The following is a 25,864-nucleotide window of genomic DNA, read 5'->3' as shown; positions in this document are numbered from 1 at the left end:
GTAGCCACCGGGATTCCCTGTCTTGAGCGCAACAAATCACAACACAGATTCAGAGACGTGCTGAGTTTGTCATCCAAAATGCTCAGTTTTATAACTTTTGAACGGCTGATCAGATTCAAATAATTCCAACGGTTCCTAAAAGTACATAAAAGCAGCTTTCCAACGATCTATAGCATGAAGCAATCAGAGTTATGGAAAATATCGCTACGAGGGGAAATCCTGCTGTACAGCCTGATTGAAACGGAGCGCAGTGCCGCGGTGAAAGCGGATATCGGAACGGGGAAGCTAATTAGCATAAAAAGCCAGCACGAAATTATGGAAATGCCTCAAAGAAAATCAACACGATCTATTAGGTGTCCCAGAAGGCTTATATCTGAAGTCAGTGACCACGAAGAAGGACAGATCTCCAGTGAACCAGGATATGAATGTTTGTTCAGTCTTTATTTTTTTATTTGAACAACCCTCAACTATTTGCTAATTGTAAGATTCAGCTTCATTCCAGCATTATTTATCCTTTTACAATAAATAATTATTTTTGCTAAAACAAAAGTTTTTGGTATAGCAGTGCACAGTGTGCCAGAGAAGCACCCCATGGCGGTGTGAGGTGTGACTCTGCCTGCAGCTAGAGAGAAACTGCTTCAAGGTCTACCACATCAAATAAAAACGTCTGAAAGTTAACTATACTAAATGGTCTTAAAAACAGCTAAAAAAGATACCAAGGTTCAAACTTTTTAAAGAATAGATGCATTTCAGTTCAAAGTTTAAATTGTTTGCCCAGTCATTTTGAAGTTCCTGTTCAGTAAGAAATGTAAAAAATTCAAATCCGTTTTTTGCTTTTTTCACTTTGAAGCTGATTTTTTAAAGGCTTTAATAGAAATAAATTCTAAATACAAACCATACACTAAAAGCTGAGGTTGTTCTCAAAAAGGAGAGAGTTACACACACTTTGTACTTTTTATTACAATTTTACAGCCATAAGATTAAATACATACCAGGCGGCCCTGTTATAATTATGGTCATAAGAGGGTCATTAAGACGGTGATGCACAAACAGGAAGTGATTGGTAGTCATTCCACTCCAATCCAGTTGGTGGCAGTAATGCACCAAATTGTTGTTTGCCAAGTGCCATGAGACCACAAATAAGAAGAATAAGAGAGGCGGGAGCGTTCGTAACAAACTCAAAGCGATAGTCAAAACATGAAGCATGAAATGGAGTTATCCTAGTGGCTCCAATAAGAGAAAGAAGCAGCTTGCTTCATAAAAGCTTTTATTTTCACTTCTGAAAGTGACGTCGTTTCTCAATGTAAACATCAAAAGGAGGCAGAAAGGAAAGACAATGGAAAATGTTTAAAGGGAGGAAAACCTAGACCAAAATGGAAAATAGAAATAAAATAACAAAGGCAAAAGCAGGAGCACTGACAGGAAGAAGAAAGCACTCAAAGGGAGAGAAAAACAGGAAAAAAGAGGAGGACTAATAAAAAGTGAAAATAAATCGTGTCAGAAGAGGGTAGATTTTCGCAAATCCAGTTAAAGGTAAGATTGTCGAAAATTTAATGTAAGAGGCCCCATGTCTGTGTTCGCCTTGGGCCCCAAAATTGCTAAATCCGCCCCTGCTCTCGAGGGGGGCGGGGACTTTTCTGGTCGCAGTCTCCCTGGGGTTCCTGTGTTCTGGGGCTGCGCCTGGATCTCTGGGACTTGGAGCTCCCCCCGTCTCCTGCACATCTTTAGGGGGCAGATCTGTGGCCCCTCACACTCTCTATTGGACGCTCCTATAGAGAAACCTTACATAAACACGCGCGTGTACACACAGGTGCTCACATAAGTATGGACTTGGGCACGTTCAACACATGTCTTAAGGCTATGGTGGGCACTTAATGCACTGTGATTCATTATCATGTGATTGTTCAGTTAAACAATATTGATTATATATTTCTTCATCAAGTTGACGCAGTGATAGCTTGATCTTGTTGTATTGTTGTTGTGCCCCATTTTTTTTTTGTTTGTTTATTGTTTTTTTTCCTTCTCTCTCTCTGCAGGTCCAGAAGCAGACTCTTGTTCATTATTGTTTATTTTTGTGGAACCCCCCACCCCCACCCCCACCTTTTGTCTCTTCCTTTCTCTTTCACCTCTGTCTCCGTGCCTGGTCGGAATTAAAAAGCATTCAAAAACAACAACAATAAAGTTTTAAGTATCAGGCGTGACATTAAAAGCAGATGCTTTGATGCTCCACCTGAGAGTAAATCTGTAAAGCTTGTCACCAGCATTCAGACATCAATTCTGTTTGCTTCACTGCCAGACAGGACACAAGGAAATAAAAAAATAAATAATTATTTACTCAGTTCAGACATCACCGCAAAATTAGTGTTTTTTTTACTCACACAAAATGTCTTTCATCAAGGAAAAAGTAATAGATCAATCAGTTTAAATACAAATTCTTTTAAATTGTTTAAAAATCCACGAGATAAATTACAAATAAATATTTTAGCAAATAAAATCTACCCTACTCAGACAAGATATTTTCTGGAGAGTTTTCAAGATGCAACACAGGACCCTCACGGTTATTTAATTGTAGATTTGAAACTGGAAACACCAGAACATCTAAGGCTGCGCAGCGGAGCACTTCCGGGTCAGATGACGGTGGTCTATTTGCCTAAAATAGAGCAATGTCAGCCAGGATATAATGCAACGCCAGGATTCTCAAGGCTTTGTCTCGCATGAAACCACGGAAACGTCAGGAGTTTTTTAAAGGCTGTTCGCCTGATATTCTGAACGCTCTGTGCGAGATTGCTTTAAACGTGCTGAAAGGGAACATCCGGCTCTCTCCTCTCCAGTATAATTATCTAAAAACAAAACACTCCTGCGGAAGTTGGCTGGTAACAAAACTAGCGCTTTTAAAAAGAAAAAGCTTTTAATCAGTCAAAAAGGCAGATTTCTGCCGATTCTCCTAGCAGCTGCAGCCCCTCTAATAGGAGAACTCATTGGGAGTTGATAAACAAATAGATTATGGCTTCTCAAAAAATTATCATGGTTACCCCTCAACAATTATGTCATCTCGCAAAGCTCAAGATCAGAGATGTGGCAGAAGATAATCTTGACTCAGATATGAAATTAATTAAGCAGGAGACGGGACTAACGCCATATGAGAAAATTAAAAAATATAACACGCTGCTACAGCGTTATCTCGCTCTGGTGAGAGGCGGATTACAAGAGGATTTGCAGATTGTCTCCCCCCCACCGAACAGAACACTGAATTAGCTGATCTCGCTGCTGCGGTTGTGCCAGCTGAAGCTGTCATTCGAGACGCGCTGCAGAATTTACCGGCACGCGGCAGGAAAAACCCAGAGTATCTGCTGAAGATGACACGATTAAATTGGGGTCCAACAGGTGAATTTATCTATAAAGGTGATGTGCAGAAAGGGTCTCACTAGGGGTGGGCAATATAAACGATACAAGGTAGAAACGATATAAAATTGGGTAATGATAGAGTTTTTGGCTATATCGCAATACCACGATATCGCGATAACACATGACCAGTGTTGCTAGTTACTGAAAAAAGTAACTAGTTACAGTTACTAATTACTTCATTCAAAAAGTAACTTAGTTACTTTACTGATTACTCACATCAAAAATAAATGAGCTACTCTTAAAAGTAACTTTTTAGTTACTTATTTAAAATATATTCTTAAAAATGCTGTACAAAATGTAATCTTGAGATTTCAAGAGCAAGCCACCCCCCAAATCAACATTTTTTGCTGATAAATCATATAAATGAGTGTCTAATCGTGCAGTAGACATGTGCAGTCAATAATTTGGCACTTTAGAACATATTAGTTAAGATTAAAATTTTCTGCCTAAAACTGTTAGTGTTGCACCCTCTTCAGGTAAAAACTCTGCACTGCATTTGAATTTAAACCTGACATCGTCAATGGCTAAGAGGTACTCTATGGCTTAGCTGGTACCTTATGATGTCACAAATTTGTTGTGAGCCTGTATGCGTGTGTATTTGTTAGTGGCTTTGCCCTCTCGTCTGCCAAGCAACAGCATTTGTTGCATTTTTCAAACACGAAGTTGGACTGGAGTAAGACTCTGGTAGGGGGTGACTTGCTCTTTAAGAGTTAAGAAGCTGGACTTCAAGAAAAAAGTACAGTTGCTTTCATTTTAAATTTCAAGATCATCATGTCCTAGGTGACTGAGAATCTACATTAACGTACAAAATATAATTCAAACTCAAGCACAGTGTAATTTGTAAAGACTATTTAATCAAGTCAGGCCAGTGAATGATTTCAAATACAAATAAATAAAAAAAATAGCACCTGGTAAAAAAATTAAATCTATGAGCAATGCTCAACTTCAATGCCAGTAACTTAAAGTAGGCTGGATGTATTAGGTAAAGTGCAAATAATAAAGTGGTTTCAGGACCATACAACTGCCGAAGTGTACTATTTCCATAGTGTAATGAACTCAAGCTGGCAGACCCGTAAAAACACCCAACACAGAATGACACGTTTTAGAATGTTTATTAAAGAGGGAAAAGGGGCGATGACTGGAGAGGCAGAGGCTAGGTCAGAAGACAGGCGGTCGTTACCAGAAGATCCGAGAGGTTGAATATCCGACAGGGGAATCCAGAGACGTGGTCGAGGACTGAGCAGGGTCTGGGCCAGGAGGTCAGAGGGGCAGTAACTCCAATAGGGGAAATCCAAAGACGTGGTCGGGAGCAAAGCGGTAATCACAGGAGGGCACGAGGAGCAGGCAGGTCAGAGGACGAGGCAAGGTTCGGATCCGTGGAGTCAAGGTGGGTGAAAGGCTGGAGAATTTACTAACAGAAACGTGTTCAATAATCTGGCACCGGTTGGAGAGCAGGCTGGGAGTTATATAGCAGGAGGAGCAGGTGTATGTGATGAGCTGATGAGGAGCTAATGAGAGACAGGTGGTAGGATGATGTGGATGGTGAGTTGACTGGTTGCTGGGGAAACAGCTTGGCTGGAGCTTGATGAGGTGCGGGCTGTGGCTGCTGTGGCAACAGGTCTTAGGCAGGAACAGGATCATGACACATAGAACATTCTTGAAAAATATTTCAAACCTTTTCTGAGCAACACCATGCATTCATATGAAATAAGTGTTCTGAAATTTAACAAAAGTCACAGTGACTACTTAACTAACACATGTTAGTGTTACACATGTTTTATTTTTTATTTTTTTGCAGTAAATGCAGACCTCGAAAAGAAATGACTTAAGTTTGACCTAATTTGAAAGTTAAACTCATTCTAATTTTCTTAAAGAACATGTATGTCCACTAATGCAAGCATCTGGTTGTATGCCGTACATGCTACTTGAAAAATGTACAGGTCTCATACAAAATGGAATGAAGACACTTTGAATACATATCAGTAGGTGAACAGAATGGAAAAATCCCTCAATGTCTCTTTGAAGATCAGAATTGTCCTAATATCTGAACACTCACAGATACTTAGCCACTTGGGGAAAATGAACTTTCCAATTGAACAAATATTAAACTGTGAAAAACCATAAGGAAATTATGTGAGAGTTGCATGCCAGCAACTTGTTTAAACTAAACTGTATTATTTCAAGTGCAAAAATTAAACTGGTTTCAACATGAAGTTACTGTTGTATATGATCTCTGTTATAAAATATCCAAAGATTCAAATGAATGTTTGAGTTGAGGTTTAGCCTTCAAACCAGTGGTTGTAACGCATGAGAAGAAGCCTCTCAAATCGATGGTCTGACAGTTTGTTTCTCTTTGGAGACTGCACTAGACTTGCCAAGCTAAAAAGTCTCTCGACTGGTGCGCTGGAAGGAGTAGCTGCATTTTTCTTCAGCGAAATCCCCTTTATTGTAGGAAATTGTTTGAGAATCTCCATACCTGTTTCAGTTGTTCTCAAGTACGTCAACACCTCAGTTTCAACAGTGCTGAAGGCATCGCTGGCTCTTGTCAGCTTGATTCGGAGATCAACCGAGTTTAAAAGGAGTTTTTCACAGAAAAATATATCAGAATGCAGGGACCCTATCAGGTCCACCTCTCTGGAGTTTTCTGTAAAAATCGCCCGCTGATTAAGGCCTGAATTCGGCTCGTTATTTATAACGATGGAATCATGTGCACCTGCCATGTCTTTGAAAAATAAGCCGGCGCTGAATTGAGATGCCAAACTCGCTTCCGAAAAGTTCAGCAGTTTCAATAATTGCGCTGTAGGGATGCGTGGCGCTGGATTGAGAAATCAAGCGGTCCCCGAGGATCACGTCGCATTGTGAGAAAACTGTGTTTATAGGATAATTAATCAGAGCAATGGCCGCTCCGTTAGCCAGCGGAGTCCCATCATCGTTTGCAATTTTCACACGTAAAAGCAGCAGCTTGTCGTTTAAATCTAAATATTTTTCACCATCTCCAGGGACAAAAAATTTTACAGGCCCGTCATCCGTCAGAGCTGCTATGGGTAAAATTTCGCTGTAGATCTTATCTTTGATAGACAGTTGCATCATGGGCACGGTGAAGAGGTCCAATTCGCTCAGTGTGCATTCTGATGATTTACTGGGAAGCAGTGACATGATACAAAAATATCGGAGCCTCACTGTTGATACTTCTTCCTCTTTTGCTTGCGTTTTGTAACTGGAGCTTTTAAGCGCCGGTCGTTTCGTGAAGTAGATCACTTTTCACGCCGGCCGGGGGATCTTTTCCGGACTCGCCTTGACAGAACCATGAGCCCTGACCCCTCCTGGGCGTTAGGCTCAGTGATTTTACTGACGGCTTGCGTCAACACATCTGACGCGATCCCTGCCACAGCCTTTTTGAGATGTGGCTTCGCCAAAGCAAATCCTTTTTTAACAAAGGGTGATATAAATCTGAAGAGTCTTGAAAATATCGAGCCAAAGCCACGCCCATATAAAGAAGAAACGCCGGAAAAACCCGGTAAACCATGACCAGCCTGAGTTACGTAATAATTAATAAAACGGTTAGGGTCATTTCTCTGCAGGTGATAAATCGTTTTTCGTTTGCAAGATGTATGCTGCACTGAGTAAAAGAGCTTAACTGACTCTCTCACACCGTTTCACGCATGTTATATTATCGTATTTCTCTGATGAGCGGGCCTGAAATGAAGCCTGACCGTTGTTTTTCCGTATAAGAATTGAATAGGCTCATTCTGATCAGATTTTATTACGATATGGATGTTTTCTATATGATTTGTAGAGACGGGGATGTAATACACAGGGTTAAACACATGAGTAATCGTGTTCCCAAAGGTACCTTTAACTTTCACCGTGCGTAATAACGGGGCATACACATCACCCACCAACTGCTCGGTCACTATAACCGAATAACAATAAAACTGATATAAACCGCTGGTTAAATCGGGGTGGGGGGAGGGGGGAGGCACTGGTTTGACCAGTTTATCGCTGGCAGGCCCTTCAGATGTCAACCACTCATTCACATTGAAACCTAGCATATAGGCCAGAGGCGCTACAAGTCTAAATTCTATTTCACCATCAATCTGATATTTGAGAGTGGGATCGGGGATTCTGAAAATGAGATAGAAATCAGGATTAATCTTTCTCATAACAGTCTCGCACTCGTTTCTAAGTTGTTGTACATTTTGATAATACCCGGGACTAATCGATGCTCTGTTGACTTTCTCAGGTTCACTCATTCTTCGCCATTCGATAAAAGCACGCTCGTTCGGTAAATTAAACCAAGAGTGGATGTAGGTAATTTCTGTTAGCCCTACAGCCACCTGCCATTCAGATTGATTTGACGCGTGAGATCGGTTCTGTAACTGGAAATTGTATTATTTTTAAATACATCGGCACTGGCGTTACAGGGCAATGTGATATAAGAACCCTCCTGTCTCAGATCCATATATATATTTTTTAATTGTCTTTCTTTTTTAAACGTCATGTAGGTCTGAGGCCTTAATCCAACTGGAAAATTTTTCGGGCCAGCCGAGCCACTTAACAAAAACTTGCCGCTCTCCTCTGAATGTTCGGCGTTTTAAAACTTTTTCAACGTGGAAGGATCTCTCGGTCGAATGGTTTACTTTCTGCAACTCAGGTTCATAAAATGACCCTTCAATTTTTTCCCCATCAAAATCTGAGTTTATAAATCGGTGGCGATCGATGAAGACACTCATCCACTGTGAACAGCTCGTGCGAGAAACTGCTCATATTTTTTATCAAAAACACCTCTGAGTTTGGAAATTCTCACAACGTCTCCCCTCAAACTTCATTTTCTTTGCAGGCTTCAGTGAGGTGGTTCCGTAAAGGTTACGAAACACCTGCCATTGATTTTCCATGTTTCCTTCAGAGGGGGCCATTTTGATAGAAGAGTGGTAGCTATGATTATAACCTTGTACTAAATCCTGGATCACCTCCATGTAGTGCTGGGTGTTTTTTGCTGTGAAATATCTCCACATTCTACTTTTTAGAGTCCTGTTAAATCTCTTCACAATGCTGGCCTTTACGCTGCTAGCTGTGGCAAAGTGCACAATGCCGTGTTTCTTCATGAGGGCTTCAAATTTCTTATTAAAAATTCTTTACCAGCATCCGTCTGCAGTTTTTAGGGATACCACTGTCTTTCAAAACTGAATCAAAAGCTTCTGTAACATCTTTCCTCGATTTGTTTTTCAGGACTCGTACATAGGCTTTCTTTGAAAATACATCTATGACGGTTAATAGGTAATTAAAACCGTCGTTTGATTTTGACAAGGCTTGCATGTCGCATAAGTGAGCTTGAAACTGCTTTAGTGGCCCTGAGACAAAAACCTTATTTCTCGGAAAATGAACTCTTGCAGGTTTGTGGAGTGTATAAGCGTCTTGTTCTGAGAGAAAGTCACGAGCCTTATCCGATGAAACTTTCTCCCCAATCTCTCGTTGTAAACCAGTTCTAAACCTTTCCACACCTCCCTAACTACCCTGATGTTTTGGTGAAAAATAACCCTTTTCATTACCTCCTCCATCTCTGATGGATGCTTGAAAAAAATGATACATATTCATTCTCATTTTTTTTATTTCATAAATTTTACACAATGAAGCTAGTCAGATAAGGAATAAAATCTAATCGCACTGTAAAACACAGCCGTCAAATTTAAGGAATAAAATCTAATTGTACTGCAAAAAACAGACTTAAAATCTAGTCAAATATAAAATATAATCACACTATAAAAAACAGCCGTCAGATATACCGTACAATCTAGTCAAATATAATGTAAAGGGTTAATTTTACATTTATTTAATGAACCATAAAATGTGAGATTCCATAGCAAATATGAAATCAATCTTATGGATCTTTGGGCACTTTTAACCAGAAGATTGGAACTTTTTATTGCAGGGATTATGTAACAACTTCGTATTTGCTGAGAGACAAAAGAGAGTCAAGTTTTAAAAGTTTAAAGATGTATTACAAAACAAATTAAAACTAGACTAACTTTAAACACTAAATGTATGGTGTAACTAAGGTGAAGTGAGACGGAGAATGGTGTAGTGTGGAATGTTGTTCAGAACCAGCAAATCCGGAGAAACGATTAGTTCTGATGGGAGTGAAGGTGATGTCTAAGCTTTGATTTGGAGATTCATAAACACATAAGACGCCATTCTGTCGGTCTACGTACCCTTGGCAGAAGTCCCCGTCTAGATCAGGAGGTGAAGAGGTCCAGCTTGGACCTTTCTAGAGCCGAAGCCTGTAGAACAGCCGCGGCCACCGACCAGTCCAGTCTTTGAGATACTTCCGGGTCACGACAGCTTTGTTGGCATCTAGCAAGACCCAAAACGGGGTGGTGATGGTTCAGCTTTTATTCTGAAAGGAACCATTGCAGCAGTTGGAAGAGCAACAGATTTTATCCAGCTTGTCGTTGGTTCTTTCGGCTGAAGAGGAAAGTTACGGATTGGCCACTCCGACAACTTCTCTAGAACGCTTTGAACTGGGGTTAAAGATGACGTGGGCATAGTTTTATACTTTGGATGTTTTGGTTTACGGTCGAATGAAAAGATGACAGCTTTACCAAGCACCACCAAAACCATGCCTCCGTCAGATCTGGCAGATTCTGACTGGATCAGTAAAAGCAATGTGTGATGTGGCTAAAGCTTGGTTTATGCTTGACGCATTTACTTTCCGCTTGGTGACGCGGCTCGCGGATGGAACGCGCTTCACAACTTGCAGCGTTTATGGTTCATGCGGCTCGTCTCTGCAGTGAGCCAATATTCTCCCAAACTGTAGGGGGCAGCATGGAGCTATACGGCATGCATCCAACACTATACCATAGTAGAAGCAGAAATTACTGTTGTTTACAATATGGCATTCCAGCATTTTTTAACAGCGTCCTCGTCTTTTCCGACAGTGCGAGCTATTTCTCTCCAAGAATTATTAACAACATGTTGATCACGGTGATCTTTGAGAGCTGAATCATACAAATGTCTGTATTTACGAACCTCTGCCATACTAGTTCTTGCCGGTCCGCCATGTTTTTCCACGTCCGACCATCCGCGTGGTTAGAAAATTTCCTAGGTGCGCGGTGTGGAAAGTTTGGGCCATGCGGAGGCGCGGTTGTTAAAATGACGCAATTTTGCTGTGCGGAGCCGTGCAAACCTCGCGGACGTGTCAAGCATAAACCAACCTTTAACCTTACGTGTGGTCAGTCTCTAGTGGAAACATTTAAAGTTATATTACTTATTATATTCTATAGGATTATAATAAAGTAATTAATATTTTCATTTCACAAATTGGTTCACATTTTATTATTGACTAACACTTTGTTTGATTAGCTTATTAAAAATAGAGTTCTTTGTTTTATTAAAAAGAAAGAGTCCTTTGTCTTCATTCTTCTCTTGGGCTGGAAAGGAAAACAGTTTAGAAGCAGATGCATGAGACCTTGAACGATATCTCATGCAGATTAGTTCTTGCTGAGGAGAGGGGGGAAATGACTTTTAGGTGGAAAACAGTCATTTCATTCTGTTACAATAACGCAGCCAGTGCATCCAGGTCAGCTTTGGTCAGGCAACCGTACACAGGAAAAATTTCTTTGTGAATGGGCATCACAGCCCTGAATCCGTGCAGCTGCATCACAACCATGGTGAACAGGATCTCAGCGTCCAGCGGCTGGAAGCCGTGCAGACTGAGAAAACTTTGATGAGCCGGGATCAGGTTAGGTGTTAAAATCCAGCGAATAATGTCCGTAAAGTGAAAATTGTAAAATAATTCATTTTCAGCTACGTAAAGACATTTGTGTTGTCGCTGACTGGGGTGATCGATCTTGCATCCGTGGCAGATTATAGGTAAGTAAGCTTTGATCGCCATGTTGACCAAGTGAAGAAGCCCCATCTTCACTCGGTCCACCTTGTCTTCTGAAAACACCCAGTCAGGCAGACGCTGAGGCTCCTCACCGGTGCTCTGGATGTCGAGGGTCTGCTGCTGTTGCACACCGTCCTCCTCCCGAGCAGGTTGAGGTGAAACCGGTGGCGGGTCAGTGATTGATGTCACTGAAGGTTGTGCAGTATCAGGACTCGCCGGAGTCTCGTTGATCCAGGGTCGGAATGGTACATTAGCAGGAACCTCCATGATTGTGGGGAGTCGTGGGAAGTTATTCTCTGGAAAGCATGATGGGGTGGCGCCGACGTGGGCCACGGACTGCCGTTGTATCTCGGTGGTGATGAAGCCACTAACACCCAGCTCGGTTGCGGGGAAAAGGTCCATGGTTCATCAAGGGTTGACTGAGTGTAGAAACCCATCTTGCTGATGTGCTAGATCATCTGGGATGAAATGGTTTGTAACTGAGAGCTCTTTATAACTAGTGATTGGGGGGTGATGCGACCGCCGCTCCTTCTCCTCCTGATGCGGGGCTTAGAATTTCAGCTTTTTTTCGCACTGTCAGAATGTCTTTCCAGCAGCGGCTGGTACGAAGAAGTGAAGTGATACGATCCGCCACTTCATCTATTTTCTTACACCAGGCCTCGAAAGGTACAACCTGTAAAAGGCGGTAAATACCGCATTCAGCACGCACATTTTCCAGCACAAAAAAGAGCTCCAATCCTCTCTCACGGACCGAGGCCTTGAACATCCACTGCCCGTCCGCATCCTCCAGCCCCTCCCATGAAGCGCTGAAAGCTATCACGGCGTTCTGGATTTCATCCAGCGATGGAAGAGCTTGAGGCCTGTTGCGTTTTACAGCCGGGCGAGGTCTCTCACGATCATCTTTGTACACCCTGCGTGGAACTGCGAGGTTGAGCACTGCCCAGTCATTGTAGGAGAGATCTGCTGAATGTGATGAATATGGTTTCAGAGGTTTGTCCTCAGCCACATCTCCTTAGTCATAGCTGAACCGGTACCCAAAACTACCGGTATAGCCGTAAGGTTCCAGCGGCCATATTTGCTCCAAGAACTCTTTACCGACAAAAGGAGGAAGCTGTACTCTTCACATGTAAAATGTAGATTTGCGGGGAGCACCACCCCCTGCAGGCAGCTGATGGATCGCTATGGATTTTTCACAGAGCAAGGTCTGTGATAGCAGCGATGGCGTGTCCACGCTCTCCTCTTTCACGTCTTTCACCTCTTGGGTGGAAGTTGCAGCATCGGCTGTAGACACTTGCTTGACCATTTTCTTAGAGGTATTTCCTCGGCCTTTCACCATTCTGATACGATCTCAGTCTGTCTGCTGAAATGGATCCGAGCTTTTAAAAAGGCAAGCAGGGCTGGCGGGAGGGATGTGGGCTCTCACGTATGAAAGGGAGGGGTTGTGAGGTTAACACAAAACCAGTTATCAACCCTAACTAAAGTGGTTCAGATCAAAGCAGATCATGACAAAAGGGGACTTCATGCATCATTACACAACAGTCATCAGTTCATTTCTTGACATACAGGGTCATTAAAGATCACATCACAAAAGGGGACTACTAACAATACACCTGTCAAGTTTGATGAAAGGTAGGTTGGGGAAAGGGCATAAAGGTCAAAGAACAATAGACCTGTCAAAAACCTTGACGACAGGTGGTTCCTTATTCTCTTAGCAGTACTTCCAGTCTCTCTACAGGCCGTGCTCTGCTGCCACCTAGTGTCAGAGCACAAGTCCCTCCTTGAACTCCTGGTGTAGCATCAAGTTCTCCCGAACCTGCAGGTCATACTCCAGCTATTCTGCGTCATCTGGAGCAGGAGGGATGGAAATCCTGTGGATGGATGAAACTTCACATTCACCACTTGGACTAAAATAAGTTTGGTTCTCAAAGTGCCTCACGGCATTCCCACCATGTTTGTTGGTGCCACTGGGAATTATTTAGGCTTTCCACAAAAATGAGAAAAGAACTGAGTAGTTTTGTTTGATAATTTCTGATTTTCATCTTTAAATCAATCGAATATTTAAAAAATCGAATGCCTTCCATACTGTTAGTTGTTCCTACATGTCTTCATCCTGGGTAAAACAAAACAATTCCATGTTTTTCCAAACTGGAGCCCTGCTTGTTGAAGATTATAAAGGTCTACTGGTCAGATTTGAATAACCAGCAGATGTTCATCTATGACTACCGGTACTTACCTTTGGGGTCAACACAGCTAATCCAGGAGGACATAACAATGCTGATCTGACCTGCAGGTCAGACAGGTGATGAGCTGGGTGGGAGGAGTCGATGAGTCTGGAGTAGGTGATCTCCAGAGCTGATCTTCAGTGTTGATGACCCACTGCAGGATCCTGCGGTCTGCTGCCATCTCCAGCGTACCACACCGAGGAGCAGTAACACTCTCGGTGGTGGAGCCATACAGTCCTTTTTACCTAACAAGTAGGAAATGTTGGACCTGGACTACCATCATGCAGGTATTCCCAGATCCTGATGGATTAGTGGAGATGATCACTCCCAGGAATCTGAAGGAGGCCCCATGCCTGTGGAGAGGAGCGTAGTCCGCTTCAGACTTGCAGATGTCCACTGCTAGGCGTTTGGTGGCTGCACAACACAAATACAGTGATGCTGTGTTTGATGCCTCAGAAGAATTCAATGGTTAGTTACATGCTGACCACAAGGTGGCAGTGTTGCACACGTTAAACTTTCTCCTCCTGGTTAGGAGCTGGTCCTGAGATCCTCCAGGGCTGACGAGGAAGAGGAGATAATGCTTGTCCCTGCTGGATAAACGAAGATCTGTTTCATTCTGATTCCACAAGTCAGAAATTACAAGTTTTTAATTAGAAAACAAACTGAACAGGAATATTTGTATGAATTCCCTCTCAGTTTAGACCCGAGGAAATACGTTAGAAGGCAAACCGGCTACTAGTGACTAAAAGCACTCGTGTGCCAGCCACAGCTCTCTCTGAGGTCATTTCATTTTAATACAACTGATTTGTTTTCCTTCAAGACACAATGAAAACTACGTAGATGGTGGCTCTTCTGTGCTGAGGCAGAATGAACATCCAACGGTGTTCAATACTAGCACCTGCATTGTTTATTTTCTCTCTAGAGCATCTCTCACGTGAAATCTTTCTGAATGAAAACCTTTTAATGAACAAATGAGTTAACATATATTAAACAGTAAAAACAGTTATTCTGTGCAACCTTTTATTCTACAGTTTCTCCAGAGCTAAAAGCCGTTGTTCTCAACAACAGAAACCAGCTGGAGAAGAGCAGTCCCTGGCTGAAGCTTCTGAAGCCACAACACACCTGGAGGAACCCTTTAAGAGACATGAGCCAACCCGATCACTAACAAAACGGGCCGAGCAGAACCAGGAAGCAACAATCAACAGTAGCCACTTAATAAAGCTGACCCACCAACAACCGCCCCTCGGGCGAGGGGTGACATCGGAGATCACGGGAGTAGTGCGAGAGTGAGGCTGGTGACTGACACACACCATCCTGCATATCTGGGCTTGTTTCCACATTAAGTTCAAGTGAAAACATTTCATCTTACATACATTTGTTCCATCATACACATTTTTATAGAATTCTGTATAGATTATATAAAAGCTTCTATCGGATGTCCGTGTGCCGTCTCAGACGTGTCCGTGGTTCCTCCGTCGATGAAAACAGGAAGAGGTTTTCATGGTGTGAACATTCCCAAAACGCAGTCACCAACTACACCCACCCAAGGCTCGGCACCGGCTGTAGGGGTCCGTTCTCCCTGCAACCATCTGCATCCCCACCGGCCTGGAGGTCAATCTTCCAGCAGGTCTCTGTCCAGATCCACAAAAGGCTCATCAATGTAACTCACTATGGCACTCTGAGAAGTCCTGTCTGAGGCCAGCAGCACCGACACCGTCTCCTTCCAGTAGCTGAACGGGATACAGGAGCTCTGAAGGGACAAACCACACACAGGTCACAGGCTGCCCCCTCTGAAACTCACCTGGGTCGGTCTTTCATCTTAAAACGGTTCGGAAAATAATGAACAGGGACGTAAGAGTAGGACCAGGATAATCTGGTGCAAGAACCACCACAGATGATCCCGTTAAACCAGGTGTTTGTCCCCGAGAACCTCTACCTGTGGACAGCCCTCTGCTCTGGTCCTACTGAACCCACGAAGAAAACAACAACACAAACTATATGGACGAGGACACCTGAATCTCAGAGAGACACACGCTGGGTCAAAGCCTGAATCTGTTCGCTCAGAAGTGCTCTCTTGCTCCAACATCCACATCTGTCAGGATGAAACACAACGGACCAAAGCAGTGTTCAAGGCACCTGGTGTGGTCAGCAGGTGGTGCTGTTGGGCAGCAAGAACTGATCATGCAACCCCATTTAGGCCAGATCAGGGCAGCAAGTTAGAGAACTTCCTGTCTGCTGGTGAGAGGACCGTGAGAATAGTTTCACATGTAAGATAATCAGTTTCATCAGCTTAACTCAGATGAATGAATGGGTGAGTCAGCCAACACATTCCACTGATGTTCGTTTAAAAACCTCTGAGCTTCAGCCGTTGCAGTCATGCAGGGAAAGTCTGCCGCTTCAAGTGTTAAAGCCAAAGTCGCAATATCGCGACAAGCGTCATTGCGACTTTAACAAGCCACAGCTACACATATGATCCCTAAAGTTACTACTTCACACCAGAAGATAGTGGAGAAGTGTAACTTCAGGCTCAGCAACACTTAATGGGTGTTTATACTGGAAGTTTGGGAGTTTAGAGTTTGAAAACCACCTCCCGCCGAGAGGTTCTTGGTCAGGCAGAGGAGATGAGCGCAGCATGAACCCTAACCCCATTAGAGAGATACAACTTACAATTGCCAGCAGGTCTGGTCTTTGTCTGGTCATGACTGACTCTTACTATGTATCACAACATTGACTCTGATGAAGAAATTCACTCATCCACAAGCTCCAAACGCTGGATTTGTTTGTTTCACTGTGTTTGAACACAGCTAATGTGACAGATGTAGCGACAATGTAAAAAAAGCTGTAAGAGCAGCAGATCGTTATGTATGGAAGTCAAAGTGTGCCACATAATCATAAAACTATTCTTTCCCTTGGATCAAGCGATCATTACGTTCAAGGGAAGGACGTCCCTGAATCTGTACAAGCCCAAAGAAACCTGAGGAATATGGAAAAAGCATTTCTCTCAAGTGAGGCCAATATAAATACCCAAAAACACAAAATAAAAGCTAAACAATCTCATTAAAATGGCAAAAATAAACAAATTCAAAATAACATGAAATAAGGAACATCTGTAAAAACGATGCATTCCAATACGGCAGCCTGATGATGTCATAATATGCTAATCAGATGAGTGAATTAGCTCCCAACACAAACTTTGGGTCCTACTGAAGATGTTTCTCTTTTACAGTCTACCTTTATCTCTAATCATTTCCAAGCTACAACCTTAAATAGTTATGTCAAAACTGAGACAGGTGAGAAAACTCCGGCGCCCAAAAGGTTAATTCTGATCATTTTAGATAAGCAAGCTCATTCTTTCTGGCTTTGTTTTTATAAAGTTAAAAATGTGCCTTTTTAGGCATGAAGCATGTCCTCCCATTCCCAAACCTGGGAACATTTACACCAAAGGGAATTCTGTACTGTACAGCTCTCTGGTCTACCCTGCAGCCGTTTCGCCGCCTCTCCCAACGTCCGAACACTCCCTCTAGCTGCAGCACGGAGCAGCGGGGGAAAGCTTGTAACGAGGTAAGCAGAGACTCACGTTCTCCAGACAGGTGCTGTCTTTGTCCTTGTTGAGGTAGTGGCGCTGCCAGAAGCGCAGCAGGTTGTAAAAGTTGTTGAGCAGGCATCCGGGGTACTTCTCAGCATACTCTTTCTCCCGCAGGGCGATTAGATAAGGGGGTAGTTTAGCCTTTCTCCTGGCCAGCATCAAGATCACCAAACTGGTGTTTAAGCAGCTGACATTCTCCTGGAGGTAAACAAATAAACGATGCATGAAGCAGCTCTTTAGGCTTCATCAGAAATCCTGACTAGTGCTGCTCTAATGCCAGCATGTGCAAATAAACAACAGAAACCTGAGTGAGAGTTTGCACGTTGATGATGTTCACGAGTCTGAAGAGGAAGGACAGCCTGTTCTCAACTCTGGCCACATAAGACAGCAAGCAGCACTGAGAAAGCACCTCCATCACTGGGTGGAGAAGAAACAAGCAGAGCACAAACATGACTGAAGAAGCTGACCCAAACACAGGTCAGGTACCATCTCCCGACTACAGCAGGGTGACGTGCATCTGAACTCCAGGTACCTTTGACATCTTCGGTCTGGTTCTCAAAGCGGTCCAAAGACAGGACGATGCAGCGGACCAGCATGTTGGAGTCCACCAAAGAGCTGTTGATCTGCGTCAGGAAGGCCTGAAACTAGAGGAGAGGAGGCGTTGCTGTTGGAACGGCTATGATGGGAGTCATCTCACACAACAAACAACTGGAGCAAACGAAAGAAAGAAAACTCTTTTCTGTAGCGCCTCAAGATAAAAACCACGAGGAGCTTCACATAAACAAAACAAAGTTAAATATAAAAGAATTAAAAATGTTATTAAAAAATGTTTAAATTGGGACTAAAAAATTTGGTAACACTTCCTTTTACAGTCCCCTAATTACTAAGTACTTACATGGTAATTACATAGTAAGTTAAAGTGTATTATTGTTTCTGAGTTCTTAAACGGTTATTACCATGTAACTCAGATTCAACTCTAGTTTTATTAATCATTCGCAGTAAATACTGCTTTACACATTACACTTTATTACTATTATACACTAATTACACAATAATACACTTTACTTACTATGTAATTACCATGTAAGTACTTAGTAATTAGGGACTGTGAAAAGGAAGCGTTACCAAAATGTTTTTTAATTGTGATAAAATAATAATGTGAGGAAAGGGAGAGAGAAAATGAATGGGAAAGAGGGAAATCAATGGATCCTGGGAAAGGTGGAACAGGCAGAACAAGGAGAAGGTTACGAAGGTCACATAAAAGCGATGAACAGGTGAGTCTCCAGCTGCTTTTTAAAGGAGACCACTGAGTCCACTGATCTCAGGCTCAGGGGGAGAGAGGTCCAGAGTCTGGGGGCCACAGCAGCAAATGATCCGTCACCTTTGACCTTTAGCCTGGTGATGCACAACCAGTAGGCTTTGATCACTGGACCTCAGGGACCTGCTGGGGGTGTAGGGACTAAGAAGATCACCAATGTAAGATGGTGCTTGTCCATGTAAGGCCCTATAGACCAGAACCAGGACCTTGAAATGAACCCTGAAGTTGACTGGCAGCCAGCGAAGCTGGAGGAGAAGCGGGGTGATGTGGGTGTGTTTGGAGGACTTGGTCAGAAGCCGAGCACAGGCGTTCTGAACCACCTGTAGACGGTAACTGGATTAGTGCTGAAGAAGCACGTCTTCACCGACATAACCAACGTCGAAGCTCCTGCACAGGTCTGGAGTTTTTTTAGGCAGATATTAATTTTACATCAATAATAAATAAAATAAGTACTAATAACTGATGCAGAAATAACTCGGCCGACATCTTTCTCCTCACTGCAGCAGGAATGTTAATGAATGTCTTGATGTTATTTTGAAGAAGCGTTTAGTTTTACATTTATACTTTTACTCTGAAAAGCTCGTTTTTGAGCCCTCATAAATGATACCTTTTCTGGAGTGTTGACATATTTGTTGAACCTCTTAAAAGCATCAATGTTGAACTTCATGAGTTCACCGAGGAGATCGAAGTAGCTTTGAAGGACATCTCGAGATGTGCAGCCGCTGTCGATGATACAAAACAGGATGTGCTGTGGAAGCAGGAAACCAGAAGACGGAGGTTAATGTGACGATCCAAAACGAATCCAAAGATCCTGGACGGCCTCTGTCGTAGCCCCACCTCCAGCAGGCCCCTCTTCAGGAGGAACATCTGATCTGCGTAGGATGTAGCTCCTCTGAGAAAGCTTTCCACCGCTCGTGCCTGCCAGAACCTTTATCCACACATTAGAGACGACATGCCAGCAGAGTGAGACGAGAGTACTCTCACCCTTGTTACAGCGAATAACAGCTGATCCCAACCTGAAGGACGAGTCGGGAGGCTCCCTCTTCATGACGGTGAGAAGGCGCGTGAGGAGGCCCTTCTTTCCATCACAGACTAAACTTCTGTCTGTGTTGACCAGAGCCTCCACCTCTGGGATGTTGGCCTTCATGGAGATGGCGCTCAGTTCATTCAGCTCCTGGTTGTTGAGGAGGAGATACTTGTTCCTGGCAGACAAACCCAGTTAGAGGTCAGGAGTCTGACTGGAGTCGTGTGATCTGGAGGATACTTACTCGTGGTGATCACTAAAGCTCTGAAGGAGTCGCAAGAACTGGATTTTAAAGGATATTTCCTGCGTGACAAAAGCATTTATTAGTGATAATACGATATGATCTTTTTTCTGCTGTTACAAAGTTCCTACTGGACTACAGTCGCAGTTCTCATTCTGGCCGTGCACCACGTGGTTGGAGGCCGCGTATTTCCTCCAGATGAGCTTGTCAAACAGGTTGTTGAGTCCTGGGATGAGACGGAACTCTGCCAGCATCTTATGGACCTACAGAGAAACGCGGTTCAGCTCAGCTGACACGACGTATCCGACTCCCAACAGGAAACCTACCTGATTCCTCTGTCGACCCATGAGGAGAACGCAGAGCACATAGAGCACCTCCACCTTATACATAATCTCATGGACAATCTTCATAGACTGTGGTAGTCTGTGTCTCAGGGGGCTGGTGGCCAGAGAGCTCTCGTCCGACGACTCTAAACGGAAAATAATAAACCATTCAAAGTTCTTATCGAGGAGAAGCAGCCTCACAGCCGGCTGCCGTCTCACCTGTACTACTTTGCTCCGCCTCCTCGGTGGCCATTTGCATGAGCGCATCGAGCACTAGAGCATTGTCTAGCCAGGTGTACCAGTCCTCCAGCTCCTGCAGGAAGTTAGCTCCAGTGGCTTCAGAAACCTTTCTGGTGGCCAGCTTACAGAGCCGCTCGATGAAGCCGGGGATGCTCAGAATCGTCACTGCAGGAGGAAAGTTTGGCAAAAGTGTTTTCAGAAGGAGCACAAATGACAGAGAGGATGATAAGTTACAGGAGTACCAATAAAACCCACCTTGGTTGACCTCAGCCCGTGACGGACTAGAGTTACGTTTATGCTGTGCGTTTTTGGCCAGTAGCGTGTGCTTGTCGTCATTTCCTATGTCGGGTTCTGAGATGGTGACGGACAGGATGCGACAGAAGTTGGCCAGCTGCTGCTGGTCGAAGCTTTGGACCAGGCCCGACAGGTTGGGGATTCCTTCCAACTGGATCATTTCCTTAAAGGCACAGACGGGTGTGACGTTTAAACAATCATGAATGGATGTGTGAAGACCTCACCAGCTGGTGTTTAACTAAACCAGGTCACCAGAACAAGATCACCACCACCATAACAACACCAATACCCTCAGACTGTTCCAGAAACCAGCTCCTTCAGAAAACTCCAACACCAACCTTCTTCACTCCCAGAATATCTTCTATTAGGGTAGCGGTCTGCAGAAAGGTCTTCTTGTTTGTCATCAGGGTGAAGAGGAACAGGACAAAGTCGTCCCTCGCTGCCAGGCTCTTGGTAACTCCCTCGGTCTGCAGACAGAACCAACACACTGCTTGTTACTTAAACTGCCTGTATGACCGGTGCACCAGGCTAACAGAGATACCTACACATATACAGCAGTTGTACAGGACACTGAGGCAGTCTTTGACCAGGTCATCGTTCACTGTTGTCACAGAAGCAGAGACGAATGGTAAAAATCACATCATTTATCTTCACGGAACGCCGTTCTCACTTTCCACAAAGCAAAGACCTTTCAGATGTTGGTCCCACTCACTTTTAGGCATCTTCTTCTGCATGGTCAGTGTGGGCCTCATCAAGATTTCCACCAGCAGCTTCAAAATAATAAAACACCATTTTAGAGTCAGTGATTCGTCTCAGTCGAAAAGCCTGGCTGCTCCTGACACCACTCCATCAGGAAAACTTACATCCACTCCACCAAAGAGGTCAAAGGTGTATGTGTTGGGGAAGGTGGATTCCTGAGCGCTCTTCCGGTCTTCCGTGACAAACGACATGGCCTCCATAGAGAGCTGTGAGGATAAGACCTGAGGACAGAAGTTTAACGCTACTTTCAGCTGAAGAGTGTTTCCAGAGAAGATTCAGCAGCACGTGGACACGAAACAACACACAAACCGCATCAGCATCACCGAGAACACGTCTATCTGGGGCTGCAGCGACGACTCGATAGAATCGATAAAATTAGAAGAAGAAATGCGTCGGCAACGCTTTTGGTCATTGATTCGTTGTGTTGTGCAACTTTTAAGTAACAGTCCATGCGCGCAGCTCATCTGGTGCGGCAGCAGAGCAGACCGAGGCAGAGCAGACCGAGACACATACATGTTGCACGTGTAATTACTGTGTAAGGAATAGGGGTGTAACGTTCACGGGCGTTACTTGAACCATTTCAGTTCAGGCAGTTCGGTTCGGTCCACTTGTGTACCGTTTCGGTTTATTTTTTCCATTAAATAATGAATTTCTCACATATTTGTGTGATTTAAGTGCAGCTGGTAAAAATTCCTCGGCGAGTTTCCGCACAGATGCTGTATTGAGGTGTTGAGTGACGCGTGACTGTTGCACGCGTCCGATCTCCGTTTAAAAAATGTGATCTGCAAATTCTGATCAACGTCTTTCAGAGCAGATCGAACCAGTTGGCTGTCGCTGCTGCTGTGGAGTCTGTAGAGACTGAACGAAGCATCGTGTCGTCTCTCCCTCCCTTCTCACAGTGTGCAGGCACGCAGCGGCAAAAATGTAAACAAACATGTCTGCTGAACTTTTCCGCTGTGACAACTGATGTAAAATGTTCATCTTACAACGAAAACTACGGCGTGGAGGACGCTCGTCATTTATCACGAGTTTTAAAGAAACGATTGGGCGGTGTGAGGGGAGTTTTTAAGAAATAAAAACTCATCAAACACCACACTCGCCTGTAAGAGAGCGCGCTGCACAAATCATAGACATGAATGTGTAGACGCCCCATTGGGTGCTGGAGAGTGTAACAGCATCGCCGCCATGTTGAATGGGTCTCCTCCCTCTCCAAAGTCAGTGCAGAGTGAGCAACTATCTGTGCAGCCTACGGTACTGTTACAACAACCAGCGTACTACTGAAACAGATCACATGGACTTTTCTAGCCTACCTGATAGGATTTTATATTTAATACTTATTTTTATTTAATGATATTTATATTTTAATCATCATGCCGTACCTTGTGTTTGGTTTTGTGAAAAAGCTTGATAAAATGTGTTTTTTAGTTGGGTAAGCACCTTCCTCAGTGGAAATGAATGCACCGGGGGCTAATCTATCTAAAATGGCGGTCGGCCATTACGGCATCTCCAATAGACAGTGCCAGTCCACGGGGCATCTATGTGTATATGTCTGTGGCGCAAATAACCTGTGGAGTAAAGACATCACGCTAGATCAGCAGCCGGTGGTGACACCTGGTTCTGCTCACTATAGGAGCCGCTTCAGATATTAAATAAATAAATTAGTGATAATATACCGAAAATGAATTGAACCAAGACCTTCAAAACACGGAACCGAACCGCACACGAGTTTAGTCTACCGTTACACCCATAGTAAGGAAGATGCTTTTTACTGGCACTGTGCTAATCTAGGTGCTGTGGAGGAAAACAGAGAAGCCAGCAAAGGCACCAACGGTCCAAAGTTTGGCATCAAAAGTGTAACTACAAGCATATTAGCTAATGCTAGCGGGAAGCAGGCTCACGATCGAGTGGGCTCCAAAGAAACATGATGGTTGTGAAACTAAGAATATCTAAACTCTACAAGCGGAAGAAAAGTCCCCATCATCATCATGCTCATTAGCTGTCTGCAGCGCTAAGAAGCAGAACCGGCGCCGCTGCAGTCAGATTACGGCTTCGAGTCTGCTCTGCCCATCACCGCTGAAGGGGTACGGCAAGCCACTGTAGCATTTTATTCACAAACACAATTTAAACTGGATTATTATTAACCCATACATAATAGATATGTCACAATTACATTTGAAGCAGTAGAAATTAAATGTTATTAACATTTCCAGTAGCTTATTACTGAACATGGTAATGAAATACATACAATTTTACTGATTATAGCTTAATTATGGATATATTTAGATGATGGTATGTAGATTTTGTACACTATTGAACTGTTTTCTAATCATGTTCTGTTGTCAAAGTAAAGGAAGGAGAGAAAAATGTTTCCCTGGCAATGTTTACATTTGAAAATTAAAAAAAAAAACATTTTCTTCTTTTCAGTTTTATTTTGCACTCGAGTCCAAATAATTTGATTTTGAGAATCTGCTGATAGATCTGACACTTCATTAAAGTGAAGAAACAGATCCAGGATGTTTCTTACATTTTATTTAATTAACTTTATTCAAACATTTAACAACTATGTTAACAAACAGAGCACAAACATGTTCTGTTGTTAAAGTAAAGGGAGAGAAAAAATGTTTCCCTAGCAATTTTTTAAATTTTCCCGTTTAATCTGATCAATTAATTGAGGCGAGACCACGTCAGATTCATTGATTGATAATCCAAATAATTGTTTGTTGCAGCCCGGCATCTATCACCACAGTATTTTTTAAAATGTGTTGAAAATGAGCTAATTACACTTTCACAGACTGAAATTATGGCTAATCTAGTAGCATTACTGGGTTTATTATCATTTTTACAAGTGAAGAGGAGATGGTTGAATGTGTCTGACTTTCAAATGATTGTTTATAGATGAGCATGTACATTTGCCAGATCCAAGGAATTTCATCTCAGTTTGAAGTAACTAATCCTGTCAAGATGTTAAGGATGGAGTAATTGAACCAAGCAGCCTCACACTTCAGCGGCGCTATGGAGCACAGAGTGGATGTAAAGATTTAGTCGCTAAACCCCCCAAAGCCCTCTCCCTGCTACCTGCATGTACGTGAGATACAGTGAGACAAACCCTCTGTAACAGGCATGAGTAAAGCACCTTGAGAAAGCTGTGAGCGTGGGAGAGGTCACTGTTGGGATGGCTGCTCTCGTAGAGCTTCTGAAGCAAGACGGGGATGCCATGCCACTTGGCATGTTTATCTCTCTCCTGCAACAGGCCTCCGGGGAGCTGCAGGACACGGAAAAGACCACTTTAAATCACACTACACACACTGAAAACATCTGGTTTCATGCTAAACCAATTACTGCAAACCAATCATGGTTGAATAAAGATCAGATTAATATGTTTCTTCTTTAATTACATAAAGTAGGACATTCTAAACCTTTTTATAAACATACCTGGAGAGCAACAGCTCAGCTCACACAGCCGACCACTGCAGCGCACAGTTCTGATAAAACAACAATGACCTTTGACCCTAGAGGGGACTTTAAAATACTAACTCTAAAGCAAGAACTAAACTATAAAACTGGCTCAGAAGGTTAGATAAAATCCAGTTGTGGTGCCTGGAATTGGGCTTTAGGAGTGGAGTCACGCTAAGGTGCCACGTTTGTGCGCGTGAGGCCGTTCATAAAACAGAGGACGTGCTTGTCGTTTTACGTAAAGCCAAAATATGCAGAAAGTAGAAATAATTAGTAAAAACTCGCTTAAGAGGTAACAAAAATGAACATGTAAACTTGCCCGGGCAGCTGCTGTGACGCACGCATTTATGGAAACGGTAGTTTATGTGGTCTTTACGTCATCACTAGTAGCTCAGCTGCTGCTTTAGCTCCGTATGCTAACATTAGCAACTCTTGCTGCGATTAGGACGAGCTCAAGGCTCCTCTGAAGTTAAACCACGAGCTCTGTGGGTACACATACACCCTACTGTCCAACAGCAAACATGTTAACCCGGATAGCTTCGTTTTATAACAAATTACGTCGCTATTGAACCATCGCATTCCGGCCAAGCTAACGAGGAGCTAACAACAAAAGACTCACTTGAAAGCGGATGTTTCTGTCATGATGATAACGTTAGCTTGTCAGCGAGACAACGCTGTTCTCGTGTGACCCGTTGTAACTAAATACATGGTCCAGAATCACTCCGGAATGCTCTGACAAATCAGTGAAGACCAATCTCCCTGAAGCGGGCGTATCTCCCGTCACATCTGCGGGACAGCGTCTTCGTTTTTAGGCTAAACTCCGAGCGCTAGACCAGTTCTCAGCCGTTCAACTTTACCTGTGAAAATAGCGAGCGTTTCTCTCACCTGTGTTCCTCGACTGAAACCCGTTCCGATGACTTTACTGGACATGAACCTCGTGACTATATTTGTGTTGCGGTTTCTTCGTTTACTTCCAGTACAAGTAAAGTCGGACCCTACAAGAGTCGCCATCATTTCTTCTTCCTGAACAGATCTGTTCAGGCAGGAAAAGGCTTTATTTAGCGTAATGGGGCGGGTTAGCGCCATCTGCTGGCAGAGAGCCGGCAGCTGCACG

General features: G+C 43.4%; 1 protein-coding gene across 2 annotated transcripts; it reads right to left on the bottom strand.

Annotated features, from left to right (window-relative positions):
* Window positions 1–14,396: 14,396 nt before the first annotated feature.
* trpc4apa (transient receptor potential cation channel, subfamily C, member 4 associated protein a) lies at window positions 14,397–25,851 on the bottom strand. Of its 2 annotated transcripts, none has more exons than XM_054747843.2 (18): window positions 25,636–25,851; window positions 24,431–24,559; window positions 21,402–21,518; window positions 21,227–21,308; window positions 21,084–21,139; window positions 20,877–21,005; window positions 20,500–20,701; window positions 20,224–20,409; window positions 20,008–20,150; window positions 19,813–19,944; window positions 19,685–19,743; window positions 19,433–19,618; window positions 19,254–19,344; window positions 19,024–19,164; window positions 17,631–17,742; window positions 17,403–17,515; window positions 17,090–17,296; window positions 14,397–15,262 (listed from the first exon to the last, which is right to left on the bottom strand). In XM_054747843.2, exons 1-18 carry the CDS (start codon window positions 25,834–25,836, stop codon window positions 15,125–15,127), a joined length of 2,424 nt encoding a protein of 807 aa, XP_054603818.2. In that variant the 5' UTR covers window positions 25,837–25,851; the 3' UTR covers window positions 14,397–15,124. The 2 variants fall into 2 exon arrangements, with proteins under 2 accessions (XP_054603818.2, XP_015830455.3); XM_015974969.3 differs by having other exon boundaries at window positions 21,251–21,308.
* Between the last annotated feature and the right edge of the window lie 13 nt (window positions 25,852–25,864).

The sequence above is a fragment of the Nothobranchius furzeri genome, chromosome 3 (assembly GCF_043380555.1).
Source record: "Nothobranchius furzeri strain GRZ-AD chromosome 3, NfurGRZ-RIMD1, whole genome shotgun sequence".
In the NCBI taxonomy this organism is placed as follows: Eukaryota; Metazoa; Chordata; class Actinopteri; order Cyprinodontiformes; family Nothobranchiidae; genus Nothobranchius; species Nothobranchius furzeri.
This window is presented reverse-complemented; position numbering and strand designations above follow the sequence as displayed.